Source organism: Orbicella faveolata, unplaced genomic scaffold (assembly GCF_042242905.1).
Source record: "Orbicella faveolata isolate gen_17 unplaced genomic scaffold, um_ofav_v1 contig_25, whole genome shotgun sequence".
Taxonomy (NCBI): Eukaryota; Metazoa; Cnidaria; class Anthozoa; order Scleractinia; family Merulinidae; genus Orbicella; species Orbicella faveolata.
In genome coordinates this window covers 3,812,501-3,840,476 of record NW_028301553.1, presented here as the reverse complement: position 1 = coordinate 3,840,476, position 27,976 = coordinate 3,812,501, and the positions used below count along the sequence as shown (strand labels likewise).

General features: G+C 39.2%; 3 protein-coding genes and 4 pseudogenes across 3 annotated transcripts; 2 read left to right on the top strand and 5 right to left on the bottom strand.

Annotated features, from left to right (window-relative positions):
- Positions 1–986: 986 nt before the first annotated feature.
- On the bottom strand, positions 987–18,350 carry LOC110052814 (phospholipid scramblase 1-like). The gene is made up of 8 exons (XM_089293229.1): positions 18,263–18,350; positions 16,625–16,747; positions 15,581–15,658; positions 6,647–6,839; positions 5,599–5,710; positions 4,909–5,011; positions 3,023–3,081; positions 987–2,234 (listed from the first exon to the last, which is right to left on the bottom strand). The coding sequence occupies exons 1-8, from the start codon at positions 18,294–18,296 to the stop codon at positions 2,202–2,204; spliced, it is 735 nt and encodes a 244-aa protein (XP_089149355.1). The 5' UTR covers positions 18,297–18,350; the 3' UTR covers positions 987–2,201.
- Positions 7,844–9,052, top strand: LOC110052813 (uncharacterized; annotated as a pseudogene).
- Positions 9,080–11,121, bottom strand: LOC149108612 (uncharacterized; annotated as a pseudogene).
- Positions 9,673–12,016, bottom strand: LOC149108611 (uncharacterized; annotated as a pseudogene).
- LOC149108610 (uncharacterized) lies at positions 14,381–15,574 on the bottom strand (annotated as a pseudogene).
- A 1,759-nt stretch (positions 18,351–20,109) lies between the features above and the next one.
- On the bottom strand, positions 20,110–22,682 carry LOC149108609 (galactosylceramide sulfotransferase-like). Its single transcript, XM_089294166.1, has 2 exons — positions 22,374–22,682; positions 20,110–21,863 (listed from the first exon to the last, which is right to left on the bottom strand). The coding sequence occupies exons 1-2, from the start codon at positions 22,553–22,555 to the stop codon at positions 20,804–20,806; spliced, it is 1,242 nt and encodes a 413-aa protein (XP_089150292.1). The 5' UTR covers positions 22,556–22,682; the 3' UTR covers positions 20,110–20,803.
- A 2,137-nt stretch (positions 22,683–24,819) lies between these two features.
- On the top strand, positions 24,820–26,717 carry LOC149108608 (uncharacterized). The gene has a single exon (XM_089293063.1). The coding sequence runs from the start codon at positions 25,662–25,664 to the stop codon at positions 26,214–26,216; it is 555 nt and encodes a 184-aa protein (XP_089149189.1). The 5' UTR covers positions 24,820–25,661; the 3' UTR covers positions 26,217–26,717.
- The last annotated feature ends 1,259 nt before the right edge of the window (positions 26,718–27,976 follow it).

The following is a 27,976-nucleotide window of genomic DNA, read 5'->3' as shown; positions in this document are numbered from 1 at the left end:
TGCCTCTCTACCCCACGATAATATAATCCATAGCACTGAGTTATTCTAACATGGATCCGAGGCTTTCGGGTCAAAATTGCAAATTTTTCCAAGTTTCTTTTGTCTCTCGATTCCTAAGAGACTTGGAAACAAAGAAGACACCACCAAATATAGAAGTTTTTCCTGAAAGCCTCGTAGCCATGTCAGAATATTGAAATATCGAACGTGGCCTACTGTTAAAAGGAGAGAGTGGAAAATGACAAGGGGGTTGGACAATTTTCTGTGCCATGCATAGTAGGAAGAACTTGCTCGATTTTCTCCCCTGGCTCCCCTTGCACAATTTTTTCAGCAGCTTTTACTCTGCAGGAATGTTTTTTTTTTAATTGCACAGACCCCCTCAAAAAAAATAACGGGGCGCCCCTACGAACAGAGTTTGTCGTCGTTTCAAGGTTATATGATGTCTCATGCCCAATAAGCGTCCGTGGTGAGGTCAGATCGTGAGAAGTAACTCCATACTGGAGATTATACACGATAGCTCGAGCACTAGGAGCGTGCAACTACTCCATAGTCCTTTCACGGCGTTTTCACAGACCGATCTATTTTAAGTTTGAATTTACAGCGAATTCCTACCACCGCAGGAATCTCAGTGACTAATCACAAGCACGGACTTAATTTTTAACTGATGTCTGAGGCCGTCATTTTTTTCCTTACCGATGCGCGCTCATGTAGACCGGAACTGACCTATTTCGCGGGAAATGAAGCCTAAAAATGGCCTGGTCTGTAAAAATCCCGAGACTTGGTTTGGGAGTTGCACGCTCCTAATGATGGGTTCCTGGCAATGGACAATTCGAAACCATCCGCTCTTAAGAAGTTGTCGTTGCCTACCGTGCTAGATCCGAAGGCTTCCGACCAGATTTCGGTATTTTGATAACTAGTCGCCTACGAAAAATGGTTGAAAGGGGAGGTGAAACTGTACAACAACAAGCAAGCAAATTACTAAAAGATGATCAGCTAACACAAAAGGCGTTTATTTATTCCTATTCTAATGTGTCTTTTCTTAGAGAAATTCACTTGCGGTTGCTTTGAATTGCTGTGCGAATAGTTATTACCTGCAAGAACACTTAGCTCTACCTACAAGTAGCAAGCGTACTTCTCCTACGCAGATGCAACTTTGAACTCGTCATGCAATCTTCCTGGGAGGAAGATTGCGTAAAGAGCGGCTCAAAAAGTGTCTGCGTAGGAGGCTAGCGCACTCCTCTACATATTTTCTCCTGTCACGTTCCCTCTTAATGCTAATCCTTTTTAACAACATTTTTCTTCCTTTAAATAACGCTATACGTAGACTTACGTAAGTATACTTCACCCAACAATTTATAAACATTTCAAATACAATGATACTTGCCTCATCAACAACCGTATATCATTACTGGAACCTTGTCGCTACAAAGTGGTTCCTGGTCTAACCTATCGATCAAATAGAAACAGCAACACCCCTCCCGGGCATTTGAATTGTTGATGTGCCCTCCCCCCTCCCCCCCGGGGATGTGAATTTGATACTTGGTTGAGGAATTTAATAACGGAGCGATTCCTCCAGGATAAAGCAAGAAGACATCAAAAAACAACCAAATTCTTTGGTTGACAATGACATTGTGGACTGAAAAGGAAGACCTAACAAAGTTTTGTGCCATGTATAGAGGTAACTCTAAATTTTGCTTATCAAAATTTAATCACTGGTATATTTTGATAACATAATATAAAAAAAAAAATTATTGGAACACAATAGAAAGAGTGAACTTTTCTCTTTGCATGACTTATTTTTGTCATGTGTCCCAGATGTAGGGGCATTTGATCAATGACCCTAAGGTGGGGTATTTGAACACCCCTGTTGGCCCAAGGGAGGGGAAAATCAAATACCTGTGGGTTTGTTCTGGATGGATGTTATATAAAGTTTCAAATTGATCGGTACATAGTTCAGAAACTTTCTAGATTACGTATTAATACAGCCAACAGCAATAAGTGCTACAGAATACTTTTGATGTAAATTCTTATCACCGGTTATTACAGATTTTATACTTCAGCTAAACAACATTTATCTTTAGCTACATATCTGGTGAAAAAAAAACCTTGTATTATACTAAGACACTCAAAAATCCTAAAAACTAAGTCTCCAAGACACATCATGTGTTGGATTCAGAATCCAATTCATGTACATGAGTTACTCTTCAATTGTTGCTGTGTTCAAAGAACATAAAGTCCTGAAAATGAAAAGTAGAGAAGTTAAATTAAATTACCTTTGATTGATCTTTCCAAATTTAATCACAGTATGAAAACATTCATTTGGGAAAGACTCAAAATTACATAAGGAAAAATGGCCTTCTCTTCTAGAGAGAACACTTCAAGGCCAAATTGCTTCATTTCCTAAAGGGTATAAGATGCCTGACATGTTTTATCTTCAGTTCTACACAGTCACTTCAGCCAGGAGATAAAGTGACAAGCTCCAGTTGTAAGAACACAAAACTCCTGAATTCTCATGCAGAGCACAATACATAGTGACTGTCTGGACATTTCTTGGACCCATTATGTTGCCACCTAAAAGTCCTCTCTCTCAGAGGGATAGAGAAGCCTCAACAACATCACACTTTGAAAAAAATAATCATGGAGTACGAGCCTAACAAGAACATGCCACATTCAGAGCCCTGTCATTAAATTGAGAGGAATGAACTACATAAACATTGCAAACAGAGCTTGATGTTGCAACCACTGGGGTCGCCAATGCGACCAAATTTTTTTCACTGGCGACTAACTTTTCACGCTTTTCACTGAAACACTTTCGCTGGTGACTAAATCTGAAAACTTAGGGGTCACCTGGCCCCAAGGTTTTCTCCTGAAAGTTGAGCCCTGGTAAAGGTAGCAAATACCACAAAAGTATAACAAATCAGACAGGAACATGGAAGAGTTGAGAATAGGAGGATGGTCCTGTATTCCAAAACTGTCATAATTTGTAATGATCTCCATACTAAGAAAAACAATGAACTTTACTTACAACAAGAAACAGGGCTCCCATTAAAGTGGCTTTACACTTGACATCCAAGTCTAGTGGGACTGATTAGAAAGACATATTTATCAGATAAAACAAGGAGAGCAAGGGGTTACCTGAAACAAGTATATAGCTTTGCGATATTCATAGCCAACTGGTCTAGGTGGAACATATTTTAAGTTAAGAACACAAGTACCTTTCCCACTTCACCCCCACATTTTTCCTTGCCTCTAGACTAATTAATTAATTGAACTTAATTAATTAAATAAACACTAAAGTTTACACTTTCTTGTCATAGTTCCATATTGCCTTAGGTCCAAAGTGCCTTAGCAGATGGCGGCCCCCAAAACCATCCCCATAGTGCACTCTGCTACGGAAGCTGAAAAGGGACAATCCCAAATTATTTTCAAATCCAGAAAAAAAAAAATTTCAAACCCGAAAAAATATTTTGAATCTCGATGTTTTTGGAAATCATTTTTAAGCAATTTATTGAATCTAAAAAAGCTATTGCAAATCTTAATAAAATTATTAGATCCACAAATACCTTTTTCCAAATGAGAAACTAGTTTGAAAATCCAAGAAACGTTGTCGAATCCAGAAAAATATTTTGGAAATTATAATTCTGTCGTGTGATACTTGCGCCAGTAGTCAGCCAGCGTCAGAGGTATTCCCTGCTATTTGCCATTCCAAAATGGCGTTTGAACGCGAGAAAAGAGCTTAGGATTGTTTAGAATATAAAGTACAGTGTTCTGCTATAAGCTTAAATGTAAAAGTGAATTATTCTGGAAGCAATGAGAAATTCTGCCTCCAGTGTGGAATGCTAAAGAGACGTGAACGGGAAAGTATGTTGAGCAGTTCCGCAGACGAAATAAACACTATAGAACATTACATGTACTCTGAAAGGGGATTTTGTTACGAGACCATTGTTCACTTTCTGGTAGAATACCATGGGATTTTCATAAAGGTAAGGACTTTGAAGAGAAGGATACATACTTTCTTGTTCACTTCCGTTAAGCGTTCCATGCCGACGGCAGAATTTCTCATTGCTTCCAAATTGGCTTCGACACTTAAGCTTATAACAGAACATTGTACTTTATATTCTAAATGATCCTGAACTCTTTTCTCTTGTTCATCCGCCATTTTGGAATAGTGGGGAATACCTCTGACGCTGGCTGACTGCTGGCGTAAGTATCATATGACAAAATATTTTTCTGGATTTCGGATTTGTAAAAAGGTATTTGTGGATCCAATAATTTTATTCGGATTTGTAATAGTTTTTTAGATTTGATTAATTGTCCAAAAATGATTTCCAAAGAACATTGTGATTTGAAATATTTTATTCGGATTTGAAAATTTTTTTTCAGATTTGAAAAATATTTTGGGATTGTCCCTTATCGGATTCCGTACTCTGCACTAAAAAGGGTAATGTTACAACTGTGAAAGAAAAAAATAGGCCCCAAAAGTATGCAAAGAACTATAGGTACTGTATGTAGCTTGCTCATGATACTAGATAAGATGACAGGGTGATATAGCTATTAAATAACAAGTAAATACAAAATGGTGAAGTCTGTATACGAGCCAAGTGGCCCATCAGGCCAGAACTCATCCCGGTTTCTCTAGCATGAAATGAATAGGAGTATTTCTACTTCCCCCTGGATGGGATGCTAGTCCATTGCAGTGTTACCCCCAGCATTAAGTTTGCCAGAACCCATTTGTACACCTGGGTGGAGAGAGGCACTGTGAGAGTGAAGTGTCTTGCCCAAGAACACAACACTGTGTCCCTGGCCAGGACTCAGACCAGGACTGCTCAATCCAGAAATGAGAGCACTGACCATGAGGCCACCGTGCCTCCACAACAACGACAGAAGTCAATATTATTGGTTAATTCTTACATCGAATTCCAAAATTTTCAGCATCAGTAAAAAATTCCCGTGCAAATCCACTCCACTGTTTGGTTATCATTCCAATTTCACTGCTTCCATCCAGAGAATTGACCTGCAAAAACAGCACATGACCTCATCAGCTACATTATTTTATTCATGATGTCATAGTTAATATACTTGCATAGTATAATCAGATACATGTACCTAATAAATAGTTCCAAAAAGAGAACAGATAATTATTTAACACTGAACACACAGCAAAACACTGCTGAAACTACTTACAATTTAAACTTGTACGTACAAAAATAACAGCTACAGGCAAAATAAGAAATGTAATTTATTACTGTTTATTAAGTGAAAACAAAAACACCCACTGATTACAAGATCTGTCCTTTTGTATAGCTTGTCCCATGACCTTGTCAGCCATAAAAGATGATCATTGTCAGAAATGAACAGATCACATTGAAGTTTGTTTCATTAACAATTTTGAGACCATCTGGAGGTTTAAAAGTTTGAAAAAGTTAAAGAATTTGTGAGCTGATTTGCAAAGCTTGCCATCTAGCAAACTGGTGTCATATTTGAAATATTTTTTTTTGTTAAACCTTCAAACCACCATTGATAAAAAGTGAACAAAAATTTAGATTTCAATGGCCTCAATGTCAGTATCACTATTAATAATAACTGATCCAAGGAACTCACAGGGAATTCAACATCTGATCCACAGCTGCAAGGACAACATGGTCCATTGATCACCATAATGGGCTGACGCTGTGCATCTTGAATTTCCAGCTTTGCTTTCCACCATGTCCACCTGTAGTTATGAAACCAAAATGTTAAGATGATTTCCACAGAACATTGAAGCAACAATGGAAAAAATTGAGTTACCAAATAAATCTCATGGCATGGTAATGTTTTGAATACAGTTAAGAAGAACTTATCGAGACGTAAGCTGTCAAGCTGACCCTGCGAGAGATAATAATGAACTTGAAGTTATCCATACTCCAATTAAAACAGATGTTTCATGCTAGTTGAAAACACAATAACACACGCTTTAAGCATTCTTACAAGGTTTGACATTAACTTTCTCGAGAGCACTTGAGAATTTAATCGTGGGGTCACTTAGAGAAATGAACTAAAGTGAGATTTTTAAAATAGAACTCCAAAAGTTACCGTGCTATGAGTAGATTTTTAGTAAATAATTTTTGCACTTATTGCTCAAACTTTGAGTGGAGTCCGTCTTAACAATCACTGCTACAGAATAGGTAATGTGGTTAAATTAAATTGCTTGTGAAAAATTTTAATCTTTTTTATATTCTAATTGTAAATAAAAAATAATACTTGGTACACATGAATTGCAGGTCAATTTTCATCTCTTCTAGAACTTATTTTTGCTGTTAAACATTCCAGATGTAGGGGAAATCTGATTGCTTAATATAGCCCAAAGGTGGGGCATCTGAACACCCATTTTGACCTAGGAGAGGAAAATGTGAACCAAAACACCAAAAGGTCAAATATGTGGGGGTTTGCCTGGCAGAGATGTTGAAGTTTTCAGCTAATCAGTATATATGTATACACAGCTGCAGTGCAGACTTTCTGTATCCCCTTTGTACAGGCTTCATACTAGTGTGGCTTGCACAGAAATGTAATGTTGCAGATATGCAACTGTTTTCAGCAATATTGCATTTTTACTTACTTTTTTCTCTTTTTATTTTATAGTTGTTAAATTAATGATGTTGTTTTGACTTACTTTTGCTCCACATAACCAACAACCGTCCCCGGTGGAGACTGTATTTCAATTTCCTGAAGACAGCAAGGGCAACAGCAGCACTGACACCGGAGGGGTCGGGAGAGGTGAATAACTTCTCTCTGCATGTTGTCAAAGATTCTCATTTCAAAGGGACGACCAGGGCCACAGCATTGTCGGGTGCAACAATCAGTGTCTACAAGATAACTGTTGTGTTCAGATACTTGACAATAAGAGTCCGTCATTTTTTCAGCCTAATCCTGGCTGGTCCCTATATTTACTCATTCACTTGGATGTAAGATCTGTCAAGTAAAGTGGGCACAAGAAACAAGACATATTGCTGAGAAAAAACTAAGTAGGCTCATGAATGCGTCACGCCCCTAGTCTGGACCGTGGTCCTTCAAAGTCTTTGTTTCCTTAGCCAGATGTGAAAGGGGTACATTTTTTTCAATTAAAGGTATATAACAGGGGCACCTCTTCCTTAAAACTGGTATATATACAAGTGTGAGGTGTTGAATCTCAGGGCAGAGCTTCCCTGCATGAAACTATGAAGAATTCTTAGGTTTCACCCATGTGACCAATAGCTTAGCAACAGTTACTATCTGCCATCTTGGTGTCCCTCAAGTGTAAACAAACCGTATCCAAAGAAGAGTTCATGTGGGAAAGTAGGGATGGTTTTATGCGTTGTTGTCGGCTGTTTGAGCAAATGTGGAAAGCATAAAGACTTAGGCTTTTTTTCATATACCTGAGATTATTACAAATCAAGGGGAAGACCAGGAGGAACTCATGGCTAGGAGGAGAAACGAGTGAATTTCTGCAGTGAGTCGCGGCAATGCTACAAACAAGCGAGTGCTAGAGAGTGAACGAGTTTGTAGCAAACACTTCGTCTTCGGAGAGCCAGCACCAGATTGGGATCAATTTCATGCTGATTGGGTTCCAAATGTTGCCCTTGGAAAGAAGAAATATGTAGAAAAAGACCACGAAAATGCAGCCGAAAGAGCTTTGAGAGCTAAGAAAAGAAGACAACAAGCGATCGAGCAAGCCAAGCTCAAAGCTGCTGAGAAGAAACGTGTGGACGAAAGCGGTGTTCCAATCGCAAAAATAGATTTCAGCGAGCCAACTTCTTCAGCTTGTGAAGTTGAACAGCATTCAGAGGGATTAGAAACCGTGAGTGTAGCTCTAGAATTGGATGTTTACGAATTGGACAAAAACACAACACCAGAAAACCCACTACTACCTGATTTGAAAACTGATTCCATAGAAGCAAGACAACACACAGCTAACCCAGTTTGGAAAGAAGCTACAACCAGTGATTCTAGCTGTCAGACCAATGAGTTTGAATATGATATGTTCTTCAGAAAAGGATATCAAGCGCCAATGAGAGATTTCTTTGACTCTGACAGTAAAGTGCTGTTTTATATGGGACTAACATCCCTCGAAATTCTGATGGTTGTCTTTGAGCATGTTTCACCATATGTCACTCGCAAGACTCTATCATTAGATAGGTTCCAAGAGTTTGTGACTACGTTGATGAAACTTCGATTGAACATGCCACTTCAGGACCTTGCTTACCACTTCAAAGTTTCTCATTCTACTGCATCACAGATTTTTTCTTCATGGCCAGTGGTTATGGACACAAGGCTATTTCCCTTAATTTCATGACCTGAGAGGGAGCAATTGAGGAGGACCATGCCACAATGTTTGATGTATTCCTTTGGGAAAAAGTCACTGTGGTAATTGATTGCTTCGAAGTGTTTATTGAGAAGCCAACTAACCTTTTAGCCACGGCACAAACATTTTCCAGTTATAAACATTACAACACCATCAAGCTACTTATTGGTATAACACCTCAGGGGACTGTGTCCTATGCATCAGAAGCCTAGGGGGGGGGGGGGGGGGGGGCAGGACTTCTGATAAGTTCCTGACAGAGAACTGTGGCTTTCTCGAAAAGTTGCTTCCAGGTGATATGGTTATGGCTGAACGCGGATTTACGATTTCTGAAAGTGTGGGATTGAAACAAGCAAAATTGGAGATACCAGCATTACAAAGGGAAAGAGTCAGCTGGATCCAGTAGATGTGGAAAATACAAGGGGTGTAGCTAGTGTATGAATCCACATGGTAGTAATTGGACTTCTTAGAAGGAAATATACGATCTTAGAAGGTACATTGCCAACAGAATATTTAGCTTGTAACCCAAATGGGCCAGTTGAGCGCCACATCCCACTTACTGACCATATTGTGAGAATCTGCACAGCACTAGTTAATTTCTGTCCACCTATTGTACCCTTTGATTAAGGAGACCATTAAGTTATCATTGCATTTGAAGCTCAGTAGATATAAGGGACCAGTTATTACATATGGGGAGTGCTGGGCTGGAGAAAGTACTCTCCCTTTTCAGATTTTTTTCCATGCCCCATTTGCTGACTTTTCTATAAATTTTGGCTCAAGTTTTTCGTACCTTGTATATTATTCTTTGTAATATGTTTGAGAGGGTTGAGGCATAAAACAGCATGTGCAAATCAACATTTTAGTAAATGCACTCAAATTTTTGTACCCCTGCACAGTTGAGCTTTCAAAAATCCTATGGTCTGGAAGATTTTTTAGAAAAAAAATTTAAACCTTGTGAGGTTTTTCTCCAGCACAGTTGTCCCTGTAAATAATGACCGGTCCCTACTGGCTGGTTTTTGATAGGCCTGAGCTAACAAATTTTGACCTAAGGAACCACGCAGGCTGCATGAAGACCCTACACAAGTTCTTGGATTCGGGCAGTGTAATATTTTTGGGTTGGTGTCAATTTTGAAATTACCCCCCTAAACCCAAAGAAATATTTAGAAATAAACTGTGTAGTTCCAGAAAATATCAGAAAATATCATACATTTCCTTAAATTTTTTGGTCTTACAGAACCCCCCACCCTACAGGAAATTCCAATCCCTTCTGTGGGGGGAGTATGGATATTTTCTGGAACTGAACAATAGAACATCACCATGAGTCTGAAGATAGGGGGTATACATAGTTAAAGTTTGCCAAATTTTCTTGTTATAGTGATACAAGGTTATCACATTGGTTTATTTTACTTCAAATGTTTTGTTTCTTGAAAAATACATGTAATGTGCAGTGTTAAATAAAACATACCTCCATTTTCGATTTGGCTATATGAGAAACATAGTTGGGTAGAAACCTGTAAGAGATTTTTTTAGTGACCTGTTGCAAAATATTCATTTGCATGAGCAAAATCAAAACAAAAAAAAATGTATGCTTCAACCCATCATCTATTTCTGGTGATATAGATTTGCTTGGAATAAAAAAATGCAGTGATATCCCATTCTGGGTTATTCCAGAAAATCTATCTATTATTCCCTTGACATTCAGAATCTAGATTTAGACTCCCATAAGGAGGTTCTAAATGTTAGGAGTCACAATTTTTGCTTTCTATCTTAAGAACAATATATAATACCTTATATTTTCTTATAATAATAGGAACATACTGTATGCAGATATAGAGGCTCGTATCCCTATAATTTTCTATTTGTAGCTTGAATGTGTACCTTATGACACCATTGAGAAAACACAGGCAAAGTGTTTAGCCTTTCATTGCAAGAAACCTTTTAGCAGTTTTTACTTTCAATAATATTTGTCAACCATTACATCTAGGATAATAAAAATGTCATCAAAGCACATGCTCAAAAAATGTGTCTGAATACTGCCATTTTTATGAATTGCAAATTACACCAAAAGGCAGTCATGTAAAATTGCTCTAAGTTGAAGGAAACAAACTGATTTTTTTATTCCTGAGAAAAGCTGCCGGGTGAGGTCTCATGGTTGGAACATCAAAATTTACATGACGTGGGTCAATTCCAAAGACTAGACAAGCAGCAAATGCGATAACAAAAATACCACAATCACTACCATTACCTTGCTGCCGAACGGAAGCAGGGACTAGGGACAATAATCTACCTCCCAGTAAATCATTAGTTTGTTGCTCAATTTCCTGACTGATAGCATCATTGTAAAGGCTGTCATAAAGTTTCACATGTCCCGGAGGGCACCCGATAGAGCTCACACATACCCAATGGCTATTGCCAATGTGAAGAATTTACAAATTCCCCAGACACAATTCCCCAGACACAATGTCAAAGTTACGGACGGGTCCAAGAGTTGGTCGCTGGAACCCTTCAATGTTCAGGTTTTCATTATACAACACAATGTTAGCTTGTTGTATGATATCACAATCTAGCCATCCACGTGGGTTGCATATCAGATCAAAATGATCTTGTGTTAGAGTTGCAAGAGCTCCTGTCTTGTTCTGATTTCTGACCAGTTGTAACAACAGTAACAGCATCATCATCTTCAAAAGAAAAAACAAGTGGTAGGTGTTGAAGTAGTAGGAGGGACTGCATTGGTCTTTATTGTTGTGTGGTATATATAGCACCTCCTGGTTGTCTTGTGATTGGTTGGCATCCTCTTTAGCCCTAGGCATTGCAAGTGAAAGAACTTCCCATTAGTACAGTTTGAGCCATGACATTCTACAAGTCTGTCTGCAGTAGTGGCTTTCACTTTGCAGATACAAATAGTATCACACAAAGAAGCTTGAGTAGACACAGCTGAGACTGATGCTTTGCCTTTCGCCTTGCCTGTAGTTTGCTTCCTTGAATGTCTCTTGAATTGCTGTAATCTTGAGCGGTGAGGACAGTACCACTTTTAAGGGATTGTCACATTAGAAAGAGACAGGCATGATGGGTGAAACTTGCCATATGGGCAATCCTCATTACTGCATGAAATTGTTTCCCCATCAGGCACAGTTCTACAAAAACATATGCTACCATCATCAGGCCCCTTCACTTCTACTATGCACCTTCTTGTGTACCAGTGACCTTAAACTTCAGGTACACAAATTCTCCAGAAGGCTTCGAGTTTTGGAAGTACTGTATCCCAATGCCAGACATCAGGTAAAATTCTTTCCATTACAAAGTGGACATTGCCCTTTTTGTCAATAGCATAAACAATAAAGTCAGTATGCCTCCTCTCTTTCAGAGTGAATAACTGCTGTTGAACTTGAAAATAATAATTATGTGACCTCTTAAGTTTGAAAACTCCACCATCCGTAGTAACTAGACAGGAGTTCCATAGAGCAGCATAATCCTCAAAATTGGCATCTTGGATACAGAGAGGGCATTTCACTTCCCCACACCCCACTCCACAGCAATCACAAGAAGTGAGGAAATCTGGAGTGGCATGTAGAAATGGGTATTCCTGATTGATAAACAACCCACATTTCTTCACCTGAAAGTTGGTATGACTCTTTTTCATGACTGTTTCATAGGCCTGAATGGTGGCATCCTCATGTTTGCAGCCACGTTTGACTACAAGCGGTGTTCAGTTTGTGCCAATTCTTCCAGCACAATGCTTAAAAAAGCCTGTACCTTTTGATGGAGCCCTGGTGGTTTCCTCTACCAGCTTGATTTGCTCTGCTGAAATGTTTAACTGTACTTGAATGCATTACGCCAACAGTTCCGAATAGCCAAGGCTCAAATTATCCGCATGAAGCAGCTCTGAAACTACCAGAACAGAGCGGCTTTGGTTGAACATAGGCACGCAAGGCGTGCAAGAGTTATTTTTTTGTGAACTATAAGTCTCGGAGATAGGAGCATTCATGGGACTGTTTACAGTAATGATTTGGTTGATTTGACAAGTTTTTTTGGTTGCGATGTACAATGTACAGTAAGAAAGAAACTGGGAGTCTATGATGTACATACGATGTTACATCGGTAATGGTAAGATAACTAAATAGTAAGCCATAAAATGTTTGACTGAACAAACTACAGTAATCTGACACGTCTCCAGATTAATGTAGATACCATCTTATTTTCTAACAGGCAATTTTATTCGTTCTTTGATACAACCCACACTGTGATTGGTCTGACACGCGCACATGCATAACTCCCTCACTCACCTATCACGTAGCCCTTCCCCCGGGGGGGGGGGGGGACTCCCTTATATGGGCTATATAGGTCTGTGCAGCCCCGAAGGGTATGGTTTTTCAGCCGTTTTGGTCATAAATAGGGTATCGATTTTAGCTGATTTTGGCCATTTTGGTCATAAATAGGGTACGGTTTTTGCACTCTAGCCTTGATATGGGTATGCTTTAAGAAGAAGCTTCTTTTTCATCATTATCGAAAAGAAAATCAACAAAAGCCCGTCACAAATTTATATGTTTACGGTAATTTAACATTGGTTTGAACTAGGGAGCTAATTATAACGCAGGTCTGAAACAGGGTTTTGATTTGAGGGTCAGGTCGTAAATAGGGTTTCGAATTTTTGGTCAGGTCATAAATAGGGTAAGGAATATCGCAGATTTTGGTCATAAACAGGGTAAGGGTTTTGGGAAGCGGGCCACACACCCCCAACCAATTTTTCTGGGAGTACCCCCTCGGGAACCCTTCCAGGCCCCAAGAGGAATTTTGCTCAAAAATACTCAAGTTAAGAGAACTTTTCTTATTTTATACGAGTAGTAAGTTTACCCTTTTTACACAACACAACGCAACAACACTACTTCACTGAAAATTTAAAGAAAGAGAAAAAAACCTCTCTGACACGTTGAAAGTCTGATTTAATTAAATTGCACTTTAACTTGGTGCCACACAGTCTTCAAAGAACATTTGAACAGTTTTCATACTTTTTACCTTTAAAAATATCGGACTGAAAAGAATGTCATAAAATGCCCATCAAATAAAAATATTAAACTGCTACTGCAGAGACGTAAAAACACTCTAGAAATGAAAGCTTCTTTTTTGTTTAATATCCTGGGAACAATAGCCGATAACTTGTAAGCTCTAATTGAATTTACTCCCATATGAAAAACAAGAGTGTCAAATTACCCATTTTAACTAGAAAATAAAAATATCTCGTTATATTTGCATGCAATAAGAACAAAACAATCGTGTCGAGTTACTATTTGTAACTAAAAATAGCAAACATCTCGTGGGAACAAGTGGTGACGATTCGTCAGCTCTAATTGAATTTACTACCTTGTGAAAAACAAAAGTGTCAAATTACCCAGTGTAACTAAAAAATAAAAATATCTCGTTATATTTGGATGCAATAAGAACAAAACAATCGTTACCTGCACTTACTATTGTAAACGTTAGAACTGCTTCAAATCTAAATAGTCTCGTCTCCTCTAAAACATGTCCTAAGAACTAGAACCGACGATTCGTGACCTCTAATTGAATTAACTCCTTGTGAAAAACAAAAGTATCAAGTTACCCTTTGTAATTAAAAATAAAAATATCTCATGCCATTTGCCTACTACTCATGAACTGCTTCAAAACTCAAGACTCATCTCGTTCATAACTAGCCACCATTACACTGAAAATTATGCACTCTAAAACAACCCAACGTACGTATGTAACTGTCACACTCCCCTCCAAACCGGACTAAAAATCACAAACCGGCAACATACACGTCACTCTTTATTTTTCAATTACCAAAGTCCTTGTGGTTATACATACCTTGTGTTTCTCACGTACCATTTACCTTTACAACAAGAAATTTGATTGGCTGTTCATAGTAGATCCAATCTGATTGGTGTGACATACATACATCTCTCACTCACTCACTCACTCATTCACTCACTCACTCACTCACTCACCCATTGACCCGTCCATAACATACCCGACGCGCCGACTAAGAGGTATTTTTTTTTACAAAAAATAACTCAATAAATTGTTTAGCAAAAGGATTGATTAAATTTAAAGTTACTGCTTTAATTTTGCACTGATTGAGTTTGGCATAAAGTTGATCCATTTCCTCTTTCGAAGGAAGCGATGTGCGCTGCATGTGCTGAGGCGCTGATGTGCCGGCCAATGCAGTCCCAGAACTAGAAACTGCTGTGTGGTTGGAGGCGTGCAGCTGTTGTAGATCCTCAATTTTCTGGTTGAGCTTTTCTTTGAGCTTCTTAGCCGATGAAAAATCGATGTCCTTAGCCCTCGCATACGGCACTTCATTGACATATGTCGGCAAAATCCATGAGCATTTTACCTGCATGCAAGCGAGCTTACCATGAATTCGTGTAGTTGCCTCTAAATAAAATAAAACACTCGTGATATGTGAGCATGACTCAGCCAGTCCAACTTTGCATCCCAAGCAATGGGCTGACAAAATAGTCCCATCGCTTTCGGAAATGACCCAAATGTTCACTAAAGGATCATTCATACCCTGTGAATGCTGAACATGTGCTCTCACAACATACTTGCCGGTGATTACTTTGCCTACAACTGAGGTCACAAATCCTGACACCATTTGGTTAAATGCCTCCAGACTCTTGAACGCCTTGAACTGCTTGTTGGTGTAGAAGCTGGTCTCAAGAACGCGGTAACTCAGCAAGTCCAAGACTTCCACAGGAGGCAAGCATTCTGGACTGAACTGCTTGGTTGGTATGCTTGCCGGGTCAACACCAATGACCGAGATCTTTTGCGAATATCTTTCCTTTACTCGACTCTCTAAGCTTTTAGCATACTCAGAGAACACTGGGATACCTTTAGATGAATGCGTGGTACTTTTATCGATTTTGTCTTCCTGGATATTCATGTAGTTGCCGAAATAATAGAGCGATTCACTGTAGAAATGGACTATTATTAGCATAAATTTGACACCTGAGGGACACCAACATGGCGGACACTGATTTGAGCAAAGCTTGTGATGTCGTGTGAAACCCAAGAATGCCCTGCCCCCGGTCTCAATCAGTCAGTGAAATTAGCCCACAGACAGTTCTTAGCCACGTCATTGACAAACTATGCATTGACTGATCACAAATACTGATGGGGTTGTCATTTTTGGGGAGATTAACAAAAGGTACTTTAAGGTAAACTACATTGTATGAATCCAGAGATACTTGAATAAGTTCCTCTGTTGTTGATATCTGTTACTGGCAGCATTACCTTCAGCGGCAAAGTAGACTTGTTGACCCATGGCATTACATATCTTGTACTTGTTGTTTGTTTCAAATCCAGTAAAAGCTGATCAGAACAAAAAAAGTTGGATCAAGTCAGAAATGCATCATGCCAAAGAACAAGACCTACATGCAATAAATTAGATCAGATGTGTCATACAATACCTGCTGATTTGGTATTAGCCATTTACACAGAGGGGGTTTACAATATTATATTGATCATTAGTATAAATCTACTAGCGTTCTATCACAAATGCAGTTCTCTGATTGGCTATGCTACTCACTATCTATTCCGTGGTAGATAGCAAGTAGCATAGCAGTATACCCTTGTTACCAAAATGACGTCCCCTTCTCGGCGTTTTCGAAGTGTCTGTAGAGAGGCTTTAGATAAAGTTTTGAATGACTAGTAGATTTATTCTAAAACAATTAGATTATTTGCTCTCAATTTCCACGCATGATAGTTGTCTCGGGGTGCGTCCTCGTCAACTATCACACAGTAGAAATCTTGAGCTCATCATCTAATTGTTTATTAGAAACTCACCAAGGGATGACCAACAGATTACAATGGGGATGACTGATTGACTGACTAACAGCTAAATGACTGTCCAACTAAAATGAGCTTAAACATACAAACACAAGGCAAATTAGACAGTGTCAAACTCTGCAAAGCGACATGCAGATAACGGCAGAAACCATGCAGAAACTTATGATCCCTAGATATTTGCTAAAGAACAGTCTAATGGCTCCTCTACTTAAAATTCCTCCTAATTTAACACAACATTAAGTGCCCTTGATAAACACGTGAGAAGCAAAGAAAGGTCAAGAGACCAAAAAGAGAACGGTAAATGTCAAGAACCATAGGAGTCACGTAGGCGTGTCAATCCCATTTTACACTGACTGATCGATAGTCACTGACTGTCTGTCTGTCTGTCTAACTGACTGACTGATGGACTGACTGTCTCACTAGATTATTTGTTTACCTGTCAGTCTATATTATTAGACAATATATTTTAACTTATTTATCTTTAATTACCTTCCAGTAACTCAACCTGTTGTTGCACGAGCAACTGATCAATTGCAGTAAGGTACTCTAGACCTGGAGGGCAGCCCATCGGAGCCTGAGGTGCTGCCATCCACTGTACTTGTCCAGGAACTCCTATAAAGATTAGCAATAAAATACACCAAGAAACATAAATGAGCTATGCTACTTATTTGAAAAAAAGACATGACAAGCTCTAAAAATTGAACACTTATGGCTGGTAGTGTGCAATAGCTCAACCAATCAGATTACAGCATTTACATTAGTGTACTAGTAGAATTCTACTGACACTAGCTAAAAATATGTACAATCGTACAGAAGCCAAGGATGAGGAGAAGTGTATTAAGCAGAAACAGTTCTTATAAAGAAGTTCAGTTCAAATAGTTTTACCTGCATGAGATGACCACTTGCCATACTTATAATTTTGTTCTCACAAATAAGAACAAAGCTCATTATGTCTCACACCTTGTTACTAAAAGCACTGAATTATCATTCTTCAATCCGGCACCCCACTTGGCATGAGCACGTGTACAAGAGAACATTGGACACAAAAGGTATGCATCAACTGGAGTGAAGTACACAAAAACAAGTGTAGCCACAAGAAAAGGAAGACTTTTTTCTTGTGCTTGTACTTACTCTTGTGTTGTTCCTACAAGTCAGGCTAACACAAGCACAGTGAGAAGTCATTTATGAAACCTTCCAGGGGTCTTGCTTTTAAGTGGTTTTTACATACATGTATGCATACATTGATCTCTACTATAGCAACCAAGTATGCTAAATATTGGCCAGCCAAAAAATAAATAATATCATATCCAAGTAATATTCAGAAAAGAGTGAAGAAGAGAAAAATTAGACTTAATCAGGAGGTAAAATTATAAAATTAGTGATTCTTGCATATAGATAACACTTATAAACTAAAACTAAGGTTGCGTACACCTTTGTGAAATATTACGACAATCTTTTAATTTCAAGGATCTTAAAGTATCAGAAATATACTTTAAGTATCGGCCGCTGAGTATTTTACTGATAATTAGCGTGTAATATTAGGTTTAAGTACTTGAAAAAGCCTGTTGTCGAACTTTAGACTGGTTTACTTGCCAGACGGCTGAAAGCGAGTATAAACACGATTTTGATCAAACTTTTACAGCACTGTGCATGCATATTTCACTCTTTGCTTGAGATTCTTGCAGAGAGTTTGAAGCTATTGCTACCTGCTTGTGTTGTGGAACCATAACGTATTAGCTTACATGTAGCTGTCTTTTTAAGGCTAGCTAAGGACTCGTTAACAAGGACTCAGCGTTCACTAGTACAAACAAAGAATAATTTTACTTATGAACTGGATTGAATGCACCACTGAACATAACTATTCAGTCGATCGATCGATTGACCTTAGAAAGCAAATATTTGGTGAAAGTTAATACCTTAAATCTGGGTCTGTAACAAAAATAAAACGGCCAAAATGGGTGTGAACTTCCAATGCTGCGCCATCAAACTTCACATGAAGTACCAAAAATATAAGCTTACTTCCACAACAAACGGCCATGACATTTGTCAGAAGCTAAGTGTTACCTAACAGCTACGTCACTAACCCTTGGTTTAGTGGAAAAGTAAAAAAACTGAGAGTTAAAATACCTGGCTGTTGCTGCAGTGGTTGCTGATACGCCATCTTACAAATGAACCGGAACGACGTTTACCATATCCCATAATATTGTAAAATGACAACCTAAAAACAGGGATGACATCATTGCGCCGATGAGATCTATTTATTGACGTGGAACGTGGGAGAATAGGCCAAAGTGCTAGGGCTTGCCACAAGTTGCTCGAGATTTCCCAAGAAGTTGCCCGAAATTTCTCAAAAAGTTGTTCAAAAGTTGCTCCAAAAAAAGTCAAAAGTTGCTTTTCGTAACGAAAGTTGCTCAGAAGTTGCTACAAAAAGCAAAAACGTTTTTTGTTTCTCTCTTCTTTTATTTGGCCTGAAGCAAAAATATGTCATCGGTACAACAAAAGTAAAATTTCTGAGCATTTTTGTGCAATTTTGCGTTGTAACCAGCGTCGCCTATGAGTAAATACTACGCATCAATATCAATATAACAATATCAATCTTGTAAAAATTCTATTATGAGCCAAAAAAATTGTCGTTGCTGTCCACGGTCAAGGCTTCTAACCATTTTCATTTTCGCTGGAGTACTCAGTCTTGCCCCTGCTTCTGCGGCTACCCTCAAAGGATCTGAATAACCTTCGTAACCTGAAACACTCCAATCAGTGGAGCGTAAATCTTCGTCCGCTATTTTGGATTTTCTTTGAAAAACAGCTGACCTAGCAGCCCGGCTGCATACATCTTACGCCCATGATCTGCCGCAGGGGGGAGGAACTGCTCCTTTTTAACAGGAAATTCACAAATTGTCTACTGAAACATGGAAATAAAATATGGAAGCATGGCCAATTAAAGTCGTAAAAGCTCCTCCGATATCTAGAAAACTAGAAATTGCTCAGAATGCAAAAAGTTGCTCAAAACAAAAAAAGTTGCCTAGCAACTTGTGGCAAGCCCTACAAAGTGCTGAACTTCCAACCTATAATGGTCTCCCTGCCTAATGAATTTTGTTGTATATAAGTTGAGTATTTTTGTCAGGCGAAGTTAAAAATAATAATAATAATAATAATAATAATAATAATAATAATAATAATAATAAAGGCACATTTTTTTAGTATTAAATTCTTGTGAAACGCTCTTTCTTATGTATGGAGACCGCCAAGCGACGATGCGAAGGAGACTAGTTTCCGCGCGAAAAGCAATGCCTGTCCGAAATACGAAGTAACTAGACTGTCAATAGGTACGTTGATTTCTAGATCCGAAGGGCAAGTGTGTCAACGGCCAAGTGAAACACTCAGTCACAGTATAAATTTGAGGTTGATGAAGGTAAATGCAAAGACAGAAACAGAATACAGTACATGTAACGTCAAAGTGCTAAAAGAAAGTGTCAAAGTGCTGAGCTTCTTAAGAAACTATGGTGTTTTGCTTTGCTGCTTGATGTTCGATTGAGGTAAATTATCCGCCCGAAGCGAACCTTGAGAAGCTAACGTTTGGAGTTTTTGAGCTTAAGAACAAGAGTGGTAACAAACATGACCCAAGGCTAGGATTACGCCTGGTTTGAAGATTTTACTTTAACTTGACGTTGCGTATGAATTATTTAAAACCAACCCTCAATGAAAGCAGTGAAAAATCTGGCCAATCATTAAATCCGCCCAGTAATCACTGTGTCTTATATCAGTCTTTGACGCACTCGACAGACACACTGTTAAAAGACACTTCTGACACTTCTGGTTCGCCGAACATTAGTGACCATTAGTCTCCCAGTTTTTCCCTGTACTACCATGCCAAAACACAAAAATGCAAGACACGACACAAAAATTCTTGACAAGAGATCTTGAGACTTTCACTTTCGTAGCTACTTTTTTTTTTTTTTTTTTTACGGTTAATATTTTTGACGACTAACAGTTAAAATTTTCCAATATTTACGCCTACGACTAAAGTTTTAGTCCGTTTTACGGCTAACCCCACTGAGACCAGCTCTTACTTGAGCCTTCCACTCTGTCCAATCTAAATCTCAGTCTTTCTCCCCTTTCTCTTCCTTGTTATCAAGACCGTTGAAGGAAACCATTAAGAAGGACTGTGTGTGTGAGAGAGAGAGCGTGGCCGAGGTAGCTGCATTTCGTGCCCTTCGGAAAGGGTTTGGCGGGGAGGGAGGGGGGAAGGAGACATCTTACCCTGTGATGAACTAAATGAACATCTGTCTTGACAGTCAGTAGTTGGGACTCCTGCAGTTTTCTCGAAACACCTAGCGATATATCTGACTTAGGTTTTCTTAACCAATCAGTGATTATGAGATATGGTACATGAGGTAAAATTTAAAAATAAATAAGGCTCAAATTTGAATAACATTGTGTTCAAATAAATACTGTATTTATAGCATTTCTCTTGGGATTTCGAACTGTTGGAGTATAGCTGTTAGCCTTTCATATTGGCGTCAAGGAGCCAATTTTTATTTTAGGATTTGGTAATCAAACCGTTATTATTATTATTATTATTATTATTATTATTATTATTATTATAGAGTATGTTTGATAGTTTTATGAATAAAGTTGTTCTTATAACAATTATTATTATTATTTACATTAGTCTCTCGTGTCCTGCGAGCGTATTCGAAATAACGTTATTTTCCTCAAGTATTCAATGTAGTCTATCTCATTAGTTATCATTTTTCCACAAAGAAGTTTTAAGTGAGGGTCAAGGTTATTCTTTAAGCCATAGCCAAGAATTTGTTTCGATTGTCTTGTGTAGGCCTTTGCATAATGTTCACCGGGGAGCAAGCAAGCATCCTCCAAAACTTTGTTGTAGTGTCTCAAACGACTAACATCACTCCAAAATGCTTTACCAAGCTCCTCAACTTTCTTCCAAAACGTACTGTTGAAATAATCGTACAGGAGTACATCAGCCTTGTTCCACTGCCGAATCGTTTGCACGAGTTCGTCGGAAAGTTTCGTTTTTACGTCGGATGATCTTCGCTGGTTCAGCTTAAAATACGCGACATCTCGTATATCCCAGCAGAGCTCGCGGGCGAGAAGAATGAGAGACTCGTCAAAATACTCCATCATGAGAACGAGGTCAAAACTACTGTCGAGTTCAGTTATTGCATGGCTTGTCTTTTCTTTGATGAAAAATTGTACGCTTTCTAATCCTAAATCGAAGGATTGTCCGTTTCTTAGCAAGTTTAAGTAAGGTAGTAAAACAGATCCTGAGACTGAAAGGTCTGAAATTTTCGCCATGGTTTTACCAGGGTCCTCAAAAAAGGTCACCAAGGGGTCTTTGGTAGCTTTGATTCCCAGCAATTGAGCGAATTCCATGTATGAAAACGTTGATTCAAACTGCGAAACTGGATTTCGAAGGATTGTGATGAAAACTGTACCTTGCCCCATTAATTCTTTCATCGTCTGCTTGTTCCATCTTGCGTGATTGCACAAAATGTTTGGTTTCTTTCCTTTTAAGCCTGCAATAAAGGATTTCTCAAACGACAAGGGCCAGAAGAAGTTATAAAAGCCATCATGTGGAAGAGCGAAAGTCAGATTGTGAAAGTCGCCATATCTGTTTAGAATGTTAGTTATGGTACTGCTTCCTGTCTTGTGGGTTTTCAGGAAAAGTATACTATCCTTCGGTTGGCAGCTATTGGAGGTTGTTCTGTAGATGAAACAATGAAAAGAGAAAATCCATAAGTATTAAAATTCGTCATCGCTAAACCGACAGGAGAATGAACTTATCAAGTTAGCAGTATTTTACTTTTCCCCTTCAAATAAGAAACGAGATGAACGAAACAAAACGACTGAGGCTGTGTTCGCACTTGTTGGTGCCCAAGCACTGGTGCCTGAGCATCGGCACAAAATAATGTTGCGTTCAGACACTGGGGACTCCAAGTACCCAAGCACCATTCAGTGCCCGAGCACAATGTCGAAACCTTGTACCTGGGCACGGGAACTGTTCCCGAATTTCGGTGTGGGCACTAGTAAAAAAGGTGTGTTCACATCATCTGCTCACCGAAAACTGTGATCATAGCCTGAGGCCCCGGGGCCCACTTCTTGCTCTGTCGTGGGCGGTGCTGTTATAGAATTCTTCCCTCGTGTACGTCAATATTGTCGAGATTTGGGCGTAGATGTCTTGTGAAGCCTTGTAATTGATAGTTGAGCAACAAACCTGAACTTTTCTGCATTCCCTCCGTCCGCAATGTACTCGACTTGACCATCAACGTTCATCATCTTTCCTAAGTTGCCAACGTAAACAACGACGATAATAAGAACAATGGCGGCCACTGCAAACTTCCTTGAAAAGATCGGCGAGCCAGGAGCTGTCTTGTGCCATTTCACAATGATCGCCATGACTGTTTCGACGACGATCTCTACGCCGTACTTCGGCAAATAGCTTTCAGCAAATCGACGGCAACGCCATATTTATATATGTAACCTCTGAGATCTTTTGTTGAGTCGAGACCGTTACCGGTTGCATGACAATAAACGGAATATACCTGAGGTACTTGGTTGATGTTAACTTAGTTTCTCTCTAGTAAATTGATGGTAATTCACTGACATCGGTTCGGAGAATCTACTTGTTTACATGATTGCCTGCCACCTGTCACGACATTTCTTGGTACTACCTGTCCGGAAATAATGTATTCCTGTTTGATTAACACTTGTTAATACTTTAAAAAATTGTCTTTTTTCCCTTTTCACTTGTAAAAGGCGCTCGTTAGGAGACTTGTGAGAAAGGAATTTTTTCATCCAGTTTTTCAAACCCGTTTTGGCCTCTTTGGTTTTCCATATGTCAAGAGGCCTTTAAATAGCCCTTTTCACGGTTAGTTTTCCTCATTTGCATTACAATGTATTCTAACGCGGATGCGAGGCAATTTCGGGCTAAAACTACAACATAACCCGAAATTGCCTCACATACACGCTAGATTTTAATGTAATGCAAATGAGCAAAATTATCCGTGAAAAGGGCTATTGCACAAGAAGGAGTTTTTTTTATTTCCCTGATCGAATCCTCTCGGAACAGCGAGTTCCTTCGCCTCGTTTTCCGCGTTTAATAGAATTTTGCTTACATACATACATAACTTTATTTTGACTTGAATTTACAGAGTAGCCAAAAAGTTAATATCTTCGAGGAAAATGAACATTGGAAATATAAAAACAAAAAGTGCCACCACTAACAATTATGTTTGGTTACACTATATATATAAAATAAATAATTAGTGTAGTAATCAGCAATTATACCTGAAAGGAGACTGTTTTTACGAGGCGTTTAAAACAAGTTAAAATAGGTTCCGTTCTCAAGTTCTCAGATAGAGAGTTCTGCAAGCAAAATACTTAAAAGAGTGAAGACCATAAGAAGTGGAAGCAGGTTTACACAATGAAAATATATCAGTTCCTCTAGGAGAGTAGACCGTATTAATAAATCCTTAAGATACTTCGGGTAGAAATTCCAGCTATTGCACCAGGTGACCAACTTTGCCATGTAATGGGAAAAATCTATGGTGGATTCTGGCCTATCGTGGTAACGCCACAAGGGAGATTTTTGTATTCGATTTTGCGCTAGCCGGTTTAACATCACATAACAATATATTCAGTATTGTTAAAACGCGAAATTCGAGGCTAGACGAATTTTTTCAATGTAGGATGGAGAAGTTTCTTTTTAGGGGGTAGAAGAAAAACAGCGGATAAAGTTTTGACTTTTCTTGACTTTGTCATAGCACTTGCGCCAGGTCTGTTGTTGCATTCAGTCGGCTGTATTTTATCCGGATATTTTCCCATGGCATTAAAAAATTCACAACTAAGAACCAGGCGGATTCAAATCAGGGCTTTAAGGCTACAAAAGGGAGTACCTATAATTCTCTGACAGAAAAGCACCTGACGCCGAAACGCGTTGTAAAAGTAAGTTTAAATCGGTCTGCAAAGACGCTGTACTTACTATGAGAGATGATCAGTCAACTACAATTGTAGCTTCAAGTAATAAGTTCGTGACACCGTTTCATTACCAGTTTACCTCCATCGATATCTAAGTTATATTATTATACATATATTACTATTTATTGCATTGAATACATCTAATAAAAGTACAGTTGAACCTTCCGTAAGCGACCACCCAAACTGTCAAGCTTAGATGGTCGCTTACGGGAGGTGGTCGCCCACGAGAGCTTAGCCCATGTTGGGTCAAAAGTTTGTCCCATTAGCCTATGGCAACTGCAGAGACTTACCCATATTTTAAATGTTTTATGCATACGAGAAGTCAATTTTGAGAAAAAATAGTAAGTGCAGTAGTTCAGTTGAACCTAGACTTTCTAGTTTCCAATAGTGATACAAATGGCTGACAGGCCAAACACGATTCCTATCGGTCAGATAGGAAAACCGTGACTTTACTTTAGCAAGACCCGGGAACAAGACCTCTCTTTCGGTTTGAAGGCGGGGGAAGGTCTTTGTAGATCTCTCTTAGCAGAGGCTGGTTTTCTATGAAATACCCTTTACTCATAAGAATAGTTTTACATGGTAAGATTTATTAGGTAGTGGTAGGTTCAGATGGGCGATATTCTGTTACAAACGGCAAAATCCTTTTTCGCAGATTTTTGTAAGTTTTTAAAGGCGACACTCTTTCGCTAAATTTAATTTCTGAGAGAATTTTGCCTAAGGCCCGGGTCGCACTAAAGCCAATTTGAGCCAATTTTGTTTGCATAAGTAATAAATCTGTCATCAAGTAGCGTAAAATAAGTGCGACCCCCAGTTTCAAAAACTCGCCAATTTTTTGCGGATTGCCAAAATTTCGCCGATCTTCAAAGAAGCCGAAGTGCTGCCTCGGAAGCTTCCAAACTTTGGCAAAGCAAACAATCTTGTTCTTTTAGCCATTAAGCTGTCATATTTCTTCAAACATGTCTGGTAAAACTATTATTTTTCTTAAAACATGCCTGGATAAAGTTACGGCGGGAAAAATAACCTTGTTCGGTCAGCACGTACGATGGCGGGACAAAATTATTTTTTACCCGGTCCATCTGACCCTTCTTTCTACGGTTTCTATAACGGCAACGATGAATATGAGCGGCATTTTTTTCCAAATACCTATGACTCCCACCCTGGATCCGGCTACCGGCACCAATTCAGTGGCGAAGAGATGGCGGCAAGACAATCTCCGTCCCTTGCAAGCATGGAAGCAAGACAATCTCCGTCCCTTGCAAGCATGGAAGCAAGACAGTCTCCTTCGCTCGCTTCGATTCCAAGTGTGGAAAGCAGTCAAAGCGGTGGAAGCAACAACACAAATAACAACAAAGGAAAAAAGAAAGTAAAGTACGAGACGTGGTCACAAGCAGAGCAAAAACTGCTGGTCCAATTATGAGCCGAAAACCACGAATTGGTAGAAAGCAGAGAGGCAAGAACCGCATGGAGGAAAATCGCGAACGAGTTAAACTCTCGTCTAGAATCCCACAAGAGCGTAGAAAAGTGTATGAAGAAAATTAAATACCTAATTGAGAAATATAAAGAGGCGAAGGAGTGGAACCGGAAACAGACTGGGGGCACAAGAAGGCAAAGCATATTTTACAACGAGATCGACGCTATCTTGGGGTGTCGAGATATCGTTACATTACGAAACGTGTCCCAAGCAGGGACCAGTGGAAGTTCAAGTCCAGTGAACACATCACACAGCAGCAGTACTGATTCCCCAGCTGGTTCGGACGATTTAGATGCCCAGTCCGACAAGAATAAGCCAAGTCAAGGGGACTCAAAGAAACAAGATGCGCGTGATGCAAGGACCGATAGGAAGAAGCAATCTAAACAGTCGAGGAAAAGGAATCGTGCCGCCATCGAAGAAGGAGAAGAGGAGGAAAGAAGAGAATTCCGTGAAAGTATGGACGCCTTCAAAAAATGCGGAGAAAATTTAAGTAACTTTATGGAAACCTTCTCAGAAATCCAAAAACAACAGATGGCCATGATGGGTCAATTTACTGGGGCTATGACCCAGTTTATGAGCAAGAACACTGAATCGTCTCCTCCCAAATGAACGGTTAAATGCATTTGACATTACCACATTTTTCTAGCCAGAAACTGACTGTGTTTGAAATGTTCCTGTTCGATATCATAACATCATATTTTCAGCAATTTAGATCATGAATTTTACGATGTATGTGCAATATTGCGTGACCTAGTACATGTAACGCAATTTCCAAGTTATGTTTATATTGTACTGAGCACAATATGATAAAAGTTCAATTGACCGTGTTTGAAATGTTCCTGTTCGATAACATAACAGTTATTCTACGCAATTTTAGAGAATTTTACGACGTATGTGCAATATTGCGTGACCCAGTGCATGTAACGCAATTCCAAGTTATGTTTATGTTGTAGCACATTATGATAAAAGTTCAGCAAGCAAATTTAAATCATGATCACGATTTAACATTTGAAATCAAGAGATGTTAATGGTAAATGAAAAACTGAAACAATATAAGCACGGTAACGGGAAAGATATAATGTACTCAAAATAAAGTTAGAAATTCCTTGAGGATGTCTCTTATCTCTTCTCCATCCCTAACAACATCTTTGTTGTCGTCATCGCGGCAGTGGTGATCTGGATTTCCGTCGTCATCCCAATCGTCCCCCATTTTTATACAGAAATTGTGTAGGACAGCACATGCAACAGCGATCGGGACAGAGAATTTAATGTCACTATCAAGGCGCTTTTGTAAAATTCTCCAACGTGACTTAAGGCATCCAAAAGCGCACTCTATTTTGACCCTTGCACTTGACAGCTCACGGTTAAATTGTATTTCGCTCCTGTCTCTCGTAGCCTCTGGGAATGGCTTTTGAAGCCATGGTGATATCGGGTAAGCACTGTCACCTACTAAATATGGGCCAATCTCGTGGTGGTGATCATTTACGATGGGGCCAGTGAGAATGTCTCCTTGCTCAGCTTTGTGATATAAACTACTGTTCCATAATATGCGAGCGTCATGCATACTTCCTGGATATTCAGGGAAAAATCCAAAAAGAGCAAGTCCCCATCAGCTACTGCCTGAATGCCAAAGTCGTGATGTTGATAGCGACTAAAGTAATCGACTGCACTCTCGCGCGGTGCATTTATCGGTATATGGGTGCCATCGATCACTCCAACAATGTTTGGCAGTCGAGATAAGTCTTTAAATGTTCCTATATATGTTCCTGCCACTGTTTCTGGGAAATGTATATATTCATCTTTCAGTTCAAACAAAGATGCCACAACATCTTGGACGGCCTCGATTACAGTGGATTTGCCAACATTAAATACAGGTCCAATGCTCACGTATGAATTGCCGTGTGCAAGCCTATATATTCCTAGGGCTAAAACTTTTTCCGGTGGAATACAGTCCCTCAATCGCGTATTCTCTCTGGTTAACCACGGCGTCAGGATGCCAACCAGGGCTTGAAAGGTCCCTCTCTTCATTCTCAGCTGGCGTCGAAAGTAATCTTCTGGAATGTTTCTATCGTAGAAATGTATTTCAAACCATGACTCTGCCGGACGCGGTAAAATCCACGACCAAGGACGGTTTCGTAAACGACGTCTATTCAAGCGAACCCTACGTCTTCTAATAGCAGACACTAACCGTTGAAAAGCCTGCTGATAGTGCACCAACAATACTAAAAACGTTACGTTGTTTTGTTGAGACTGAAACACAAAATTCAACAAAAGTCCGAAAGCCGCGAAAATAATCATATGTTTATGACCATCCATTCTTGCACAATTAACGCGCGAGATGTTTTGTTGTCTGTAGATCTTGTGACTTA

Excerpts from the sequence above, each read along its gene's own strand:
- LOC110052814 (XM_089293229.1), bottom strand. The coding sequence starts at position 18,296 with ATGGCGTATCAGCAACCACTGCAGCAACAGCCAG. Across the intron at positions 16,748-18,262 it reads ACCACTGCAGCAACAGCCAG|GAGTTCCTGGACAAGTACAG; the intron begins GTATTTTAACTC and ends TAATCTTTATAG. Across the intron at positions 5,711-6,646 it reads GTTGGTTATGTGGAGCAAAA|GTGGACATGGTGGAAAGCAA; the intron begins GTAAGTCAAAAC and ends TCATAACTACAG.
- LOC149108609 (XM_089294166.1), bottom strand. The coding sequence starts at position 22,555 with ATGGCGATCATTGTGAAATGGCACAAGACAGCTCCTGGCTCGCCGATC. Across the intron at positions 21,864-22,373 it reads GGGAATGCAGAAAAGTTCAG|AACAACCTCCAATAGCTGCC; the intron begins GTTTGTTGCTCA and ends TTTCATCTACAG.
- LOC149108608 (XM_089293063.1), top strand. The coding sequence starts at position 25,662 with ATGAAGAAAATTAAATACCTAATTGAGAAATATAAAGAGGCGAAGGAG.